At 38.1% G+C, this 15779-nt stretch overlaps 1 protein-coding gene across 2 annotated transcripts in view; it reads left to right on the top strand.

The window, feature by feature from the left end:
• Positions 1-14870, top strand: part of fam135b (family with sequence similarity 135 member B) — a 74925-nt gene extending 60055 nt beyond the window's left edge. Inside the window, exons 14-20 of one of the 2 annotated variants that reach the window (XM_059349636.1) lie at positions 1836-2002; positions 4207-4298; positions 4407-4504; positions 7528-7679; positions 7873-7983; positions 8506-8619; positions 10343-14870. In XM_059349636.1, coding sequence (XP_059205619.1) covers positions 1836-2002; positions 4207-4298; positions 4407-4504; positions 7528-7679; positions 7873-7983; positions 8506-8619; positions 10343-10548 — 940 coding nt within the window. In that variant the 3' untranslated portion in view covers positions 10549-14870. Of the gene's footprint in view, positions 1-1835; positions 2003-4206; positions 4299-4406; positions 4505-4964; positions 5304-7527; positions 7680-7872; positions 7984-8505; positions 8620-10342 lie in introns of those variants that run through there. The other variant, XM_059349637.1, reaches the window with a different exon arrangement.
• Positions 14871-15779: the final 909 nt, after the last annotated feature.

The raw sequence follows: 15779 nt of genomic DNA, 5'->3' as shown, positions 1-15779 counted from the left end.
GTGTTAAGAAGTGGTGGTCATCTCACATAATTTTGTGAAACAGCGGGGCGTTCTAAAAATACCACACACGTCATTATACATACACGTATGTTGTGCATTTCTTTGCATTTAGGCAATAAAACTGACCTAGATTTAGGGCATAAAACTTCCTGGTAAGGTGTTATAAAAGACAGTTTAAAATTTAAAAAAATTTACATAATTCCTGGAAGTGAAGTAGTTACAAGGTAGAAGTAAGTCACGGAAGTTACAGAAAAACGTTGTTATAAGAATTTTTTAGAGTGACCCTTCAAAAAAGACGATTGGATCCAGAGTATCAAAGTTAAGTTGAATTTAATATTCTTGTACAAGAAGGAGCATTTAACAGTGCAACACAACAAGTGAGGTTACAGAGAAAAAGGCTCAATCTAAAGGGCCTGGACAGTTGGTTTATACGCATCTTACAATGGGCGGTTTCTGACGTGACTCTACATAACTTGATTAATCATAGATGCTGTCTTTACCAGTTTTCTAATCTATCTCCGACCCTTATTCTGTCATGTATGCTTCACCCTTTCCATACATAAAGCTGACCCTTATCTGAACCATATCTGACCCTGCCAGACTGGAGCATTTATCTCGAACATATGGCTAGCAGGGACACATCTAATCAGTATCATCGTAAAACTTCAGTATAATACGACATTTATAACGTTGAAAAACCACCAGGTTAATACATTTTTTATAAACGTACAAAGTAATTTACTTTTCTTTTCACACGGGATGCGACCCCTGTTCTCCTGGGTGAAAGTCATACTTTTGTGAGATCAGGCTGACTAGTTAATAGTGCAAGTTTTTATCTATATACATTGTCTGAATACAGTTGTCTGCTCAGCTTTCAATCAAACACGTTCAGCAGCCTGTCCACTTAAAAAAAGGCTTTGATGCTAAAGGTGCGATCCAGAGATGTTTTCTCCTTTTCGTAATAAAAAACTGTCATCAAAATTTTTTAGAAATCACCTTTTTGACAGTGGTTTTGACTGCATTGAATGAATGGCATTTGTAATTTAAGTTTGACATTATGGCTGCAATAGTTATTTGTGTTCAGTCAAGCATGCCTTTCTGACTTGGCTGTCAGTAAGTAATGTTTCAGGAAATGCAGGACATCTTCCAAGGAAAACTTTGTAGGAGAGATTATCATCCACACCAACTACACGAAGCAAGGCCAAGGTTTTATGGCTATGTGTAGACGGCTGCTGACATCTGGTGCAGTAGCTGGCAGTTACTCATGCTTGGAAAGCCTAGCATAACAAAATGAAGCGAGGGCAATATGAAGCGATGAAGTCAAGACGAGGTGAAATGTCTCCTGAGTGTATTAAATCACATCAAAGAGTGCAGACAAATCCATCATGATTAACTGAAAGTACAGGAGCTGGAATCGGATTTGTTTTGACTCCTCCACAGCTGAAATCTGTAACCTGGCGGGATGACAGGGTAATAAAACTTAGAGGAGCTACTTGTAAGTCTGTAGGACTTTTGTTTACAAGGCTGGGTGAACTCGGAAGTGGGCAATGTGAACTGGAATTAATCAAATACAAAAATGCAAGCCAGGATTTCTATGATATTTTGGACCAAAGGGAGAAAACTGATGCACTTTCAGTGTTATAGAAACTTTCTGTAAAGTAAAATCTTAGCTCAGCATTTTATCTCTCTGTGTGTAACTAAGATGCAACTAATGTGCATTATTTGCTTGTCTTTGCAAATCACAGGAAATGTCTTTTTCAATTTATTGCTAACATACAGAACATAATCTCTTGTTTTTTTTGTTTTTTTTCAAATGTCACTTTCCTTTTCTCCAGTTTCTACAAAGCCAAAGAGGAGTTGCTTAAAGAGTTGAGCTTCCAGGCCAGCTTGTACAGCGACCTTCCTCTCCTGGCATCAGATCTGCCCTACTTCCCCCCCGAGGAGGATGATGAAGAGTTTGATGACGGCATACACCTAGTGGTGTGTGTTCACGGGCTTGATGGTGAGTCTGAATACAGCTGAAGGTTCTGGTTCACTGTGGTTCCATTCACTGCATAATATAAGTAAGGGATAATGTTTTGAATCACCCTGAAGGGATTCTTCTAGATGAGGGATTCCCAAAGTATGGTACATGCACCGCCAGGGGTGCGCGAGCTGCCGCTAGGGGGTGCATGAGATGAAAAATGTAATGGCGGTCTGATAATTACACAATTAAATTTTTTCCCCCACACACAATAAAGAAGTGTAAATAAACATTTCCTTTGTAAAATTTAAAATCAAAAACTGTAATATTAATTAATAAATAAATGCAGGCTATTCAAAATGCACTTCATCTTAAAATGAAGCGTAGAAGAAGTTATCTTCTTCCATTTTTCCAACCTGTGTTATGATGACGGGTTGTTTAGCTCCACGCTCATTTAAACTTGCTGCAATTTTTGTTCAACGCGGCTCAAAATATTATAACATTTTCCCCAACTTATGTGCTTTCTGCCTCTGATCCAGAGCCTGTCATCATCCTCTTTGCTCTTAAAAGTGGAAGCTTGCGCATAACTTTGTTGCATTATATTGAAACTGTGGTCAGGTTAATTCAAATGCGAGACTGTATTGTTGCGATGGTGATTATTTAATTATATGTGTGTTCTGGTCATTTGAGCATGATTAAACATGCTGCCTTTAATATGGCTATAAAAAAGCTTATTGCATTTTGTTTGTTTTGAAGGTGTGGGGGATTGGGGTTGCATCAACACGGTTTGGACATAGAAGGGGGTGCGCGGCTAAAAACGTTTGGGAGCCGCTGTTCTATATAATAATAATAATAATAATAATAATAATAATAATAATGACCAGCTCGCTGTATATTATCCTGCTTATTACCAAGGTTATAATAGTTTTGGATTTAGTTTTAATAGTTTTAATTTTATTGTGATTTTTTGTTTTCAAATTCTGTTTTAATTAGTTAGTTAATTAGTTTTTAATTTTTTGGGAAAATGCTTAGTTTTAGTTTAGTTTTTATTAGTTTTAATGTTAGTTTTAGTTTTTTTTGTAATGGGGTATTTGTTGGATGCCAGATTTAAAAAAAGTTACAATAAATGTTTTCTTTATTTCCTTTGTCTTATCCATCTCAGCCCCAATAAGTTTATTAAGTCATAAAACTAGATAGATGAAATAGGTTTCATATCAACCAAAAAGGTTTATGTATGAAAAAAGTTGACAAAGACAAAAACGAAGGACATTTTTACTATAATTTTAGTTAGTTTTAGTTAGTTTTGTAACCACATAATACAGTTTCAGTTAGTTACCTTTTTTTTTTTTAAACTCTCATTTTTATTTTTATTTCAGTTGACAAAAATGTTTTTTTCAATTCTAGTTTTTGTTATTTCATTAGATTTTGTAAACTATAATAATCTTCCTTATTACACGGCTTAATAAATCAATCTTTAATTTGGTAGAAATGTATTTAAAATAATTGTCTTGATTTAAAAAAAAGCAATAGCTTTCACATTTTGAACAGTTTACTGCTAACTTGCACCGCTGTTATATATAAATACTACATAACTATATAGCAGTTTTCCCCCCAGCTACAGTTAGCAATAGCAATAGCAATCATTAGTGCTTAGCAATACCATACTTTCATCTTCTTCTAATGAATTTTTGGCAGGCCCAATACAAAAAAAGCATTATTTTCAACAAACTACACGGTTGCCCATAAAGTTGGATTTTTTTTTCTTTTCACACATAATCCTCTGTTAATTGTGGTTTCATTTTCATTGGAATATGTTTGGAAGAGCACTTTATCTGTCAAGAATAAATCACATTGTCCCAATGGAAAGGGGTAAATAACAATATTTTATTCCAATTTATGGGCGACCGTGTAATTTAAAATTTTCCAGATTTCTTTCTGTGGATTGCTATGATTGAAAATCCTCCTGAGTCTCAGTGGCAAACAATCAAAACCAAGTATTTAATAAAGCTTTGTAATAGTAGCTATACAACAAAACCGCCTCGAGCAAACAGTACATCCATTTATTTAGACTCTAATGTTGTATTAGCATTGTAAATGTAATAAAGTATCTGAGAGTATGTCCTGCGAACTTAACATATCACTTTGCACTATGAATTCTGTGAATACTAATTCAAGCTTTATTAAGCTCTATTTGATGATTAATGGGTCAGAAACTGTGTGTATAATTTCCTCTGTGCTTCCAGGAAACAGCGCAGACCTTCGGCTGGTGAAGACTTTTATTGAGTTAGGACTGCCAGGATCCAGGCTCGACTTCCTCATGTCTGAAAGAAACCAGGTACATCTGTAGATGTACAGCAAATTGATAACATGTACAGTCACATTTTCTCAAAGTGCTTTAAGGCAATTTGCAGAGCGCTGACCACCGTGCTTTTCTTCCCTGCAGACTGACACGTTTGCAGATTTTGACACCATGACGGACAGGTTGCTGGATGAGATCATTCAGCATATCCAGCTGTACAATCTCACCATAGGCAGGATAAGGTCAGTCACTCAACTTTAATGCTGTGCAACATACACATTACTGACAACTCTCCTTTTGATTGATTGTGATTGATTATCTGAGGCAGAGCAGGAGCGATCATCAACCTAAGCAGCATTTTCTTTGGGCAGTAGATGGCAGCAGAGACTGCACATTAATACTTGGCCTCAGCATGAATGTCTTAACTCATGAGCATCACTGTTTCATGATAATATATAGACTGTAAGAGCCCAAAGTGGATAAACAGCACAAAATGGATGAAAAGGTCTTATCATGCAGTGCCAATACGTTTCTGACGTTCACATGATCGACTGTACTCCTTTATGCAGCCGTGTTGCCTAGTTCCCATCAAATTAAGCTATTCATCTTCCCGCTTAATTGCCCTCAATGTGCCAATTTATTTTTTTTGTAAGAGTTTCCACCCAACTTTGTTAACTTTCTTTATTGTGTCGTATTCTCTAGAGAGCGAGTATCAAAGACAAAAGCAATGGACTGCCACAACAGCATCTGGTTCTTTCCACATTACTTCTATATTTAGTTTGGTAGGAGACAGATGAGAAGGAGTCGGCATGGCGATGAGGGATTTTGGGTAAAGCTATAACAGTACAGTAATTAAACTAAGCGACAGACATATAGCTTCATGAATCTAATATTTCCCACTGCTGGGAAGACTATTAATTTGTACTGTATGTCCTCTGTTAGCATCATTAAGTTGTCATTGCCTTTGAGGAAGTTTAAACATTTAACAAGTTAACCCCCTGAACACAACAACAATTTGAAGACATATTTTCTTTGAAAAGTAGTTGAAATTACACCGTTTGTCAGAGCCAGTAACTGTAAAAACAGAAATTATCATCAGATGGTAAATCTTATTTAACGTTATGCCAAAAAAAGGCATTGGAACAAACCAGATTCTGTAAAAAAAAAAAAAAAAAGAAAAAATCAATAACTTCTGCCCTCTCAGCACAACTGGGAAGCCATGAATGACTCGGCTGAGTCATATGTCAAACATTCAGTGAAAACATTCTATTTCGACTGAACTGCAGGTTGTTTACACAGAGCAGAGAGGAGAGGCCAAGACAAGTTGGAAGTACAGGATGTAAAAAATAAATAATTTTGTGTGCATGCGTGCAAAAGCACACTATTAGTTATTTATCACGCTTCTGTTTCCATATTGTTTTGGTCGCATATGCACTAAAATGGTATCAAATTGACCGGCTCGGCCATGACAAGTGTGCTATGACTTTTCTAAGGGTTTCGACGAACGGTTTTCAAATTATGCAGCAAAAACACACCAAAAAATTCCCCCCAATGTTACTCTATGGAGAGGCTAGAGTGGATGACATCATTGCTAGAGTGTAGAGGGACAGAAAAATTTGTCAAAAAATACATTTGGAAACTGCGCTTGAGGCCGCAGATACCACTCTGTCAGAGTTATAGTTTGGGTGTAGGACAGCAGAGGTACCAGTTTCTTCTGATCGCTCTAAAAAAAACAATTTCTTAATTTTTCTTCACAAAACATGACTTCCTTCTCTTTTCCATTTTGAGAACAGTTCAAGTCGTAATCTAATGTGTGGGTGAGAGTCAAGGGCCAGAGTCAAGCACACTAAAAATTTCTTTAGCAATTTTCTAAGTCAATATGTATAGCATGTGGAACCCCCATTTTCCCCCACTACTGCTAATGGTTGTGGGCACTTGGACAAATGTCATATACAGATTAAATGTTATTCCATTTTTTGTAAACTAAATTATCAGAAAAATTCAGATGGCTGTAGTCAAGTCCAACTTAATTGAGGCCAAGTGCAAAGTCATCAAGGGCTAAACCATGATCAAGTCTGGGGCAAATCAAGTCCTGTTCATGACCATAATAGACAGAAGTGTCTCTCCAGTGCTCATATCGGGATTAAAAAATTATATAATCTATAGACAAGCTTGATTTATCTTCTACTATTAAACTAATTTTGTGTATTCTGTTGGTGGAATTAGCCAATCAGGCCAAGTTCTTTACAAGTCATTCTGAATCAGCAGTCTGGAATAACCTAATAGCCACACCTGTGACAGGACAATTCACAGTCCAAGTGCAACTCAGCAGCCTTGAAAAAACGCTAAACAATGACAATAAAAGACCGTTAAATGATAAATGGGTTAATTCAGTTTCAGTAACAATGAAACATTGTTAATATATAAATCAGCCAAAACAGTATTTTTTACATTTTAGAAAAATACATTACTCCTCTGTAAAATACACTGGCACTGTGTTTGCAACAAAAATATACTGTGATATAAGCCATCACCGTAGTTTTTGCATTTATTTTTTGTAAAAAAATATCTTTTCTCACTGTTGAATGTACTAAATGTACTAACAGAAATATACTGTAATCTTTAATGGTAAAATCTTTAATTTATGCACCATTATAAATAATTTTCTTGTCAATTATATGGCAGAACAGTGTTTCTTTTGATGGAAAAACGTTTTTATTTTTTACGGTAAAATATGGAATAAAATGGCAATCTTAAATGTGAAATAAACAGTGCTAATATAATTTTACCGTAATATTAAAAAAAGTTGCACCGTATTTATTACGGTAAAGTTCTGGCAACCACACCTGCCGGTTTTTTTTACCGTAAAAAACAAAAGTTTTTTTTTACCGTAAAAAACAAAAGTTTTTTTTACAGTGTACGTCACAAAAGACACTTTCGACCTACTTCTAGCCATGATCGTGCTGTTTCCATAGAGGTCCAGTACTTATATATTGCACTGAAAATGGTCAGTGAAATGTGACAGGATCAAAAAAAGTGACCTGAAACTGCTTTGGGTTCAGATGGTTAATGAGTTTTCTATAATTACAGTCATAGTTAAACTCTTCAAATTGCCTGAGCTGGAACTAGTTCCTACATACAAAAGAGTCTATAATAAGATATTGCACAGTGTCGTAGGTCAGCAGTGTTGGAGGCACTGTTTTTCCAGCCACCCACTCAAGCTGTAAGTTTATCTCTCTGAAAGTTGTTTCTCTCCGGCCAACAGCTTCATCGGCCACTCTCTGGGGAACATCATCATCCGCTCCGTGCTGACGAGGCCTCGCTTCCGCTGCTACTTGCCCAAACTGCACACTTTCCTCTCGCTGTCAGGCCCACACTTGGGAACGCTGTACAACAACAGCACATTGGTCAGCACAGGTGAGGACAACGTGCAACTGTGGGGAAAAAACAATGCAGTACAATGCATTTATAATGCAGTGCAGCAATGCATTTCAATGTTTTGCGCTCCTCAGCAGCATATTTTATCTTAGAATATCAGCCTTACTGCTCTGCTTCTATGCAGGGTGCTTAAAAAGCAGGGGTTCTTATTGTGTTTGTGTGTGTTTGTTAGGTCTGTGGTTAATGCAGAAGCTGAAGAAATCAGGATCCTTGCTGCAGCTTACCTTCAGAGATCACGTTGATCCACGGAAAACATTCCTCTATCTCCTGAGTCAGAAACCAGGTACCGTGCGAAAGCGGATGAATTTGAAACAGACAATATATTGACTGCTTCACTTTACAGACTATTACTTGAAAGACAGTCTATTCAAATATTCATGAAAATGTTGTCATCTTGTCTTTTTTGTCAAATTTCTGTCAGCTCGCTAACACTCAAACCCCTGCCAGCGAGCTGCGAGAGGCCTGTGAGAGGCCTCCCCACTGTTTGAGTGGAACAAAGCAGTCGTTTGTCACACAGGCTTGAAGAAGATAAGCCTGAAAACACTATTTTACCCCTCCAGAGCTGTGGCAGGCTGACAAAATGATCCAAACCCTGTCATTGGAAACCCACCAGCACACTCTCTTAAAAGCACACTGACAGCAGACTTGAGAAAAAACACAGTTTTATCGTATCAATCCTGTCATTGTACTTTGTGATTGTACTTTGCGTTTTACAACCAATTCACTTCTTTCCTCTGGCTTCCTCTCCCTCTCTCACACACACACTCTACAGGCTCATTTACTCGTTTGTTTTGTGTCCTTTTAGGGCTCCAGTTCTTCAAGAATGTGGTGTTGGTGGCGTCTCCACAGGACCGTTATGTCCCTTTCCACTCAGCCAGAATAGAGATGTGCAAAACTGCTCTTAAAGACAGGACAACAGGTCAGAAGTGCATGTTTTTATGTCATATTGGTTTCTCTGTCTTTCAGTATTTTAGAACAAAAATCTTATTTCCTTCCCTCTCCAAAGATGCATATAAATACTGGGTACCGGCTCTGAACGACTGCATCTGTAATTATCAATCTTAAGACTAACCATGGCCACCCCAGTGCTCCCGGCATCTGCAAATATCTGACAGCAAGCATGATTAACCTGCTGAGTTTTTCCTTTACGTCTGTAGAATGTAAGGATCTTGACATTGTTGTCATCACTGCATTGCAATATGGGATATTTATGCTGGCATAGTGACAATTCTTTGCATACTGCACTATTTCAGTGGAAATAGTCACAATTCCCATTCACGGTTTCCTACGATTTTGGACGTACTTAAAAATCTCGGTAACACTTTATATTAGGGAACCCATATTCATAATTTATTAGTTGCTTTTTAGCATGCAAATTAGTAACATATTGGCTTAATAGATAAGATAAGAGTTTTCCCTCAATAACCTCAGAATTATTGCTTATTAGTAGTAAGTAAGGAAGTTGTTGTATATGAGTTACGATCTTAATATGCTTTACTTTGTATGGACTTTATAAGTCTATACATAGCGGTGAACAAAACCTTCGAAACCGCAAATAGCCACCTTCTCCAGACCATTACCGTGACTGGTGCCTCCTTTTGGAACTCTTAGTTAATGGCTTACTGGTTGTATAATAAGGCCATTAGAATAAGGCATTAATAACTACTTAATAATGACTAATTAAGAGCCAATTTTTTATCTATTTTCGTGCTAATAACCAACTAATTAAGGTTGAATATGTGTTCCCTAATGTAAAATGTTGCCAAAATCTCTTATAGTGGTTTATTGTTAAAGTTGTTTTAATGTACGACATTATCTCCTAATAGCCACATGTAATGTAACATGACATGGCTACACATAGACTATAAAAGAGTGGTTTGGAGGCTATGGAAGCCTCGATATTGGTCATTGTCATCGAACCAGGAATGACCATATTTGGACAAGAAGGTGGAGATGGGGAGGAGGACCCTAAATGCTAGCGCTAGGTAGCTAGCTTGGTTTGGAAGGTGCATCTGTAATTCAAAATGAACCGCTGACTCCTTAGTGTATAGCACAGCCGAAGGCTGAACAAGACATTTTTTAGATGACCACTATATTACAGTTAACCTTCATGAACTGAAAACAAGAAAGTTTAAGAAAGCTGGGGTAGCTGCGTGTCTCAGCACACCTTTTTTTATACTTTTTTTTAAAATGGGACCATGATTTATGAAATCATCATGCTGTGTTGAAGACTTATATCTACTCATTGAGAGCACTCAAACTCATTAGATACATGTTTACTATAGTAATAAATTAATTGAGAAGTAGGGTCTTTTTTTCATAGACTTCTATACAATCTGACTCCTTTTTTCAGCCAGTGGCTTCACTCTTCAAACCCAGATGTTGCTGCTTGCTCCTACACGTAAACATCAGTGCTGAATTACAGCAGCAAGTGGATAGACTAACATTATTTTTTGCCTTCTGGGTTGAAAAAAATAAGTTATTTTCCAGGGCTTTCCCAAAAAAATGAAGCATACAAACAAGTTGTAGCAGTTGTAGTTGTATTTATGGTTGGTTATGTGCCAGATGTCTTGGCTGGGATTTGAATGCAAAAGATTTATGAAGTAGGGCTCATAGTAACTTTCCTCATTTTTGCACTGAAGGTCCTGTGTACACTGAGATGATCAACAACCTCCTGCAGCCACTTGTCGAGGCTAAAGAGTGCAGGCTGATCCGCCAGAATGTGTTCCATGCTCTGCCCAACACAGCCAACACCTTGATTGGCCGCGCTGCGCACATCGCTGTCTTGGACTCTGAGCTTTTCCTGGAGAAGTTCTTCTTAGTGGCAGGGCTCAACTATTTCAAGTAAAAGGTGCTAGCAATGCATGCTAACAGGACAGAACCTGTTGGTGGCTGATGGAGCTGATCTGGAGTAAAAGATCCTCACCTTCACTTTGTACAGTATATTCAATGTATATAATCCCTTGTATCCAAGAGGCAAGGCCTGTATATCCCATTTGTTAGGATTGTTAGAAGCTGTTTTAAAAAGATCAGTGTATTGTGACTGTTGAAAATGCTAACTCAGAAATCTGGGTTTGATGTGTAGCCATGCAAAACAAAACATCTGACATCCATCACAGGATTGTAGATGTTTTATGGCCTTATTAATAACCAGAGTCAGCCAGAACACTAACAGATGCTAATTGTGGTTGAAAGCATTTAACTACTTTCCCTTTAGAGATGGTTTGAAGCTTTCAGTGTGGTTGGTTGATTGAATTCTTCTTCAAGGGTTACACCCATGGTAGTCTTAAACTATCCTTAGAACTGAGGCAATAGATGGGCAGCATTTATCCCCTTGACTGTACATGAAGTATTTTGTTGTACAAAACATATATGTTCCTTTATACAGAAATGAATATATTGTTTAAAATTATTTATTTTTATCTGCTTATGTACCTACAGTGTAAGTAGTTTGTCTAAATGTGACCCTTTGTGTGTTGTTATCATTAAATCTGTCAAGTGGAAGTATACAATGGAGGCAGACATGTGACCCCATATAACCAGAATGATTCAGTGTATCCATTATCTACTTCTCACACATTTCCTGCAATCTAATTCATTTACCCTGATCAGTTAAGTGTAATGCTTCAGTATAAGTGGGCAAGATAGTCATTTTGAATTGGTTCTACCTGCTGTGTTAGCCTTCACCTTTTCATTGATTGTTTGCACTGATTAATTATGGTTGATTTATGAACTTATGACTCATGAGTTGATCATTTGCCAAGCCCTGCCTTCCTTAGTTACTGTAACTATGCCGAACTTTCCAGGTCTGCACAGCACATAATAGTGGCAATTAACCATTCGAAAAATTATTCATTCATCAGCCATTTTATTAGGTAAACCTGTGGGGCTCAATGCATTTAGGCATGTAGTCATAAGGGCTGTTTCCACTACTGGGCAATACCCGGAATGAGGCGGGTTTCACTCTTGGAAATGCCCCTAATTTGAATACGAGCCGTCCGGTGCGGGCTTTTGTCGGGACTTTTTTCACCCCCGTACTGATTGGATAGATCGCTAAGCAGGACATGACGTAGTACTCAACGGCACAACAACACACACCATTTGTTAAAGCCAGCGAAGCAGTGTTGCCAATTTAGCAACTTTGTTGCTATAATTAGCAACTTTTCGGCTCTTCTTAACGAGCTGCGGGGGCCGGCGGCTCGATAAGAGGAGTAAGAACGAGTCGAAGCGGCACATTCCTCCTGCAGCAGTCTCTCCCAAATGCAGTCACAGAGCCGGCTAACAGTTAGCTCTGTAGCAGTACAGTGCGTATGTGCTGCTGCTGCAGGAGGTGTTCACTTAGCGATCGCTTTTTGTTTACAACAAGCGATGCCGGTTAATTCACGTCCACTATGTTTATGATCAGCGAAGAAGCTGTGCATAATTACCCATGCTGCTTTGTTTATGATCAGCTGCTGACTTTGTGCACAGTTAGCGATGGCGGCCACAGTTGCGTTTCCCGTGTTTAATCCGTCGCAACGATCGAAAACCATACGTCACCTCCAGAGTCTCTAAATCCCTCTGGGGGCCTTTTTGCAGTGGAGACACGCAGAGTGAGCGGACATTTGAGACGGTGTGGCCTGAGACTTCCCCCTAAACGAAATACGGCTATGGTCTGAACCCCTGAAGTTCAAAGCGAGCATCAGAATAGGGAAGAAAGGTGATTTAAGTCTTTTTAAGTCAAGACTTTGAACATTGAAGCTGCTGATCTAACAACCACCTCTAGGGTTTACAGTGGCTGGTGAGAATAGTCCCTGGGACCATAAGACCTTGGGAACATAGGTCCTTGGAACTTCTAGCGCTAAGTGGAACTTTTTATAATGTAAGCCTCACATGTTACCTTTAAGCTAATGTTACATTATAAGTTGATATGATATTCATGGCACTGGAACTTAAGCTCGGTTACTGTTGTAGGTCACGATAAGCTCTTGCTGTTGGGTTTTTGGTTTTGGAAAGGCTGAATAAAGTAAAACTCAAAACTATTCAAATGTTGAGCATATCTCTTACTACTGTCCCGTATAAACCTCTTAAACGTGCTTGTATCCAAAGCTTGACAGTCCTATTGTGCATATTTACGGTTGCTAAGTTATGATTCAATGATAACTGTTCAGCGACAGGGTTTAGCAAATGGTCAGTAAACTGGTAGGCAAATCTACAGCATTGTAACTACCACTAAACACAATTGAAATACATGACCAGTTTCCATTTCCCCCCCTAAATCATGCAACATGGAAGCAGATAACAGGCTTACTGATATAATTAACAGTTCATATAATGTGAAAAAAACTCATTATCCATGACTACACAGTACAATCTTATGGTCTAATGACCATCACGTTCTTAATGAGCCATTTTAAATTGTAGATTAAAACTGTCTACACGAGGATAGATTTCATAAGGTACTCATTATTTTTTAAATGGTTTAAATCAGGGTGTCATTGCATTTGTTTTTGGAAAAACTGGATGATTTTGCATAATATGGACCCACTGCCAAGATTCTCCCTCACGCACTGTCATTTTCTATAAACCAAGGTTGGATGCATGATGACAGCAGGGAAGCACTGTTCGTAGCAGACATTGTCTCATGCTCTTGAACATATACCGTATTCTGATCATCTCATCAGCTACATCAAACAAATGCTGAATGATTTTTTTTCCCCTACACAACCTTTGCTGTCACATTCAAGCGTGACGCGAGAGATGTCGTTTTCCAGCATATTGGTGAGGACTGTTCCCTCATCACTGAGCTGTCCATCAAATGATGTTTACATTTTGACATTAGAGAACTGTTATCATAGCGTTGCCACAGACGTCTCATATCCAGCGATGGTTATGCATCTGCTGTATATGTAGTTATGTACATAGAGAGCTATATTTAACCTTTGCACTCATTTGATGGCAAGTGCACTTTATTGACAACCTTGAATCAACCTCCACTAGCTTTACAAAATCCAAACAGCATTTATTCTGTTTGTTTTCTTCAGTTTACATGCACTGCTTGTTTCCATCTGAAGGTTGCATCTTGCAATTGTTGTACAAACTGACCACGGCTGTCCATTCAGGCATTGTACCGCCTTCAAAGAGTACAAAACATGACATCGCAAAGTGCTCTTTATTGTTCCGGAGCTATTGCTGCGGCGCTGCACAGTAAGCAGCGTGTCACCGTGATTGACTCTAATCAAATGGGCTCCTTCAGGACGCAGAGATCGCTTTCAGAAAGCCACTAAGCAAAGCTGCGTAAGCGATTTGTGGGAGCTGCCATGCATCATGCATCATTTCTCAATATCCCAACCCCACCCCCACCCCCCACTACAAACACATTCTGTATATGGATGAGGCTTTAGCTTGTTTGCGTTTAGGGCCGTGCGTGTTTACCCAAAGGGGTCAGCAGAATCGATGGAGGGAAAAAGTGTGATTGAGATTGGCCCCTCCAAGGACAAATACAGGATTTAAATTGTTTCAAGAGCTGGATAGCTGCGTGTAAAGGCAGTATTAGATCAGAAAGAACTGTATTCACAATTTCCTTGACACCAATCTGTAGACAGATTTTTTGTTTTTTGTTTTGTATGTGTCTCTGAGAGTGTTAACTGTACATTTATGCTGCTGTCATGACTGAAAGTGAATCCAGAGGTGATGCATAAATCCAATAGATCCTTGCAAGTGCTGTCAACCTTCAAAACTAGCTGACTTGAACCTTTTTGTATTTGATTGCCCTTTACTGAGACTCCTGTCTATGTGTAGTGTGTGTGTGTGTGTGTGTGTGTGTGTGCGTGTGGAAGAGAGTGTGTGATGTGTGTGTGAAAGAAGAAGACGTGTTATCATTGTCTGTTGTTGCTGGAACATCCTTCATGTGTTTGAACTGAATGTAAAAATGTTTGACTTCACTGTGAGGAACATGTATTTATTTCATTCTGCACTTCTTTTGCTGAATGTATAACATGTAAAGAACAGTAAATACTACTTCATCCGTGCCAATACTACTCTAATATTTTTCTATGTTGCTGACTGTACTGTATGTATTCCTTAGTAGCTTGTGTTCTATGTAAAAATATAAATACAAATATATATATAGCATAGTATTATTATAAACAGATATGATGTTACAATAAAAATGTTCCTTTTGTATAAGTACCCTGTTCGCTCTTTCTGTTTGAGAGGCCAGTTTGGAAGTATTCCTATCAATTAATTATAATTTAATAACATTAAAATCTAGTTTATGCTTTTATATTGTTACAGCCACCAAATATTTATGGTATTGGATCTTTTTTAATGACATATCTGCCAACTAAGAGACCTAATTAACATTTTTTTTGGACTGGGTAAAATATCAACATACAAAATGTGTCATTTTAAAAACTTAATTTGCAGATATCCTCAATATTAAGGAAATAAGAGTGGATCTTTTCAATAAATCGCATAAAATTGATTTAATTAATCAATTAATGAAACCTATTAAGGTGTATCAGGGTTTGGGACATTAATGTATGGCTTTCTGAAGTCCATCTGCATGCTCAACTATTTCCCATAGATGTGGAAAACTATTTGTTGCACAACACAGAAAAAAACCTCCTCTAAACTGCTGACAAACCTCCTTATTGTCAATATCTAGAAAGCCATCCATCCTCTGAATGCTCTAGGGATGTGGTTGTAAAGTTTCACGAGGCTGTGATTATTCTAGAGGTCACAGCAGCTCATTTTATACAGTGAGCTCAAGTTCAAGAAATGCCCTCAGTGCAGTGAAATGGTTAATGCAGGGGCTACATCGAACAAGCTCTGATTTTGAAGTTAGATTACAGCTACAGATTAGTAAATTTTCTTGGCACTGTTGTTTGAGTTTGGATCGGATTAGTGTTGTCTGTTGGTTGTTTTCCAGGCTGAGTACCTGCTAGATTCACTCTGTGAATTACAATAGACCAGCTGCTTCCTTATTGGCCACCGTGTCTGGGCCCAACAGGGGCAAGGTTTTTTTACAAAAAGCTTATAACAGAGTTGGAACTAAATAATCTTTAGAAGAAGAACTGATTTTTAAGTTACATTGCC

This window comes from Centropristis striata, chromosome 14 (assembly GCF_030273125.1).
Source record: "Centropristis striata isolate RG_2023a ecotype Rhode Island chromosome 14, C.striata_1.0, whole genome shotgun sequence".
NCBI classification, from domain to species: Eukaryota; Metazoa; Chordata; class Actinopteri; order Perciformes; family Serranidae; genus Centropristis; species Centropristis striata.
The sequence above is the reverse complement of the archived record's forward strand: the minus strand, read 5'-3'. Positions and strand labels throughout refer to the sequence as shown.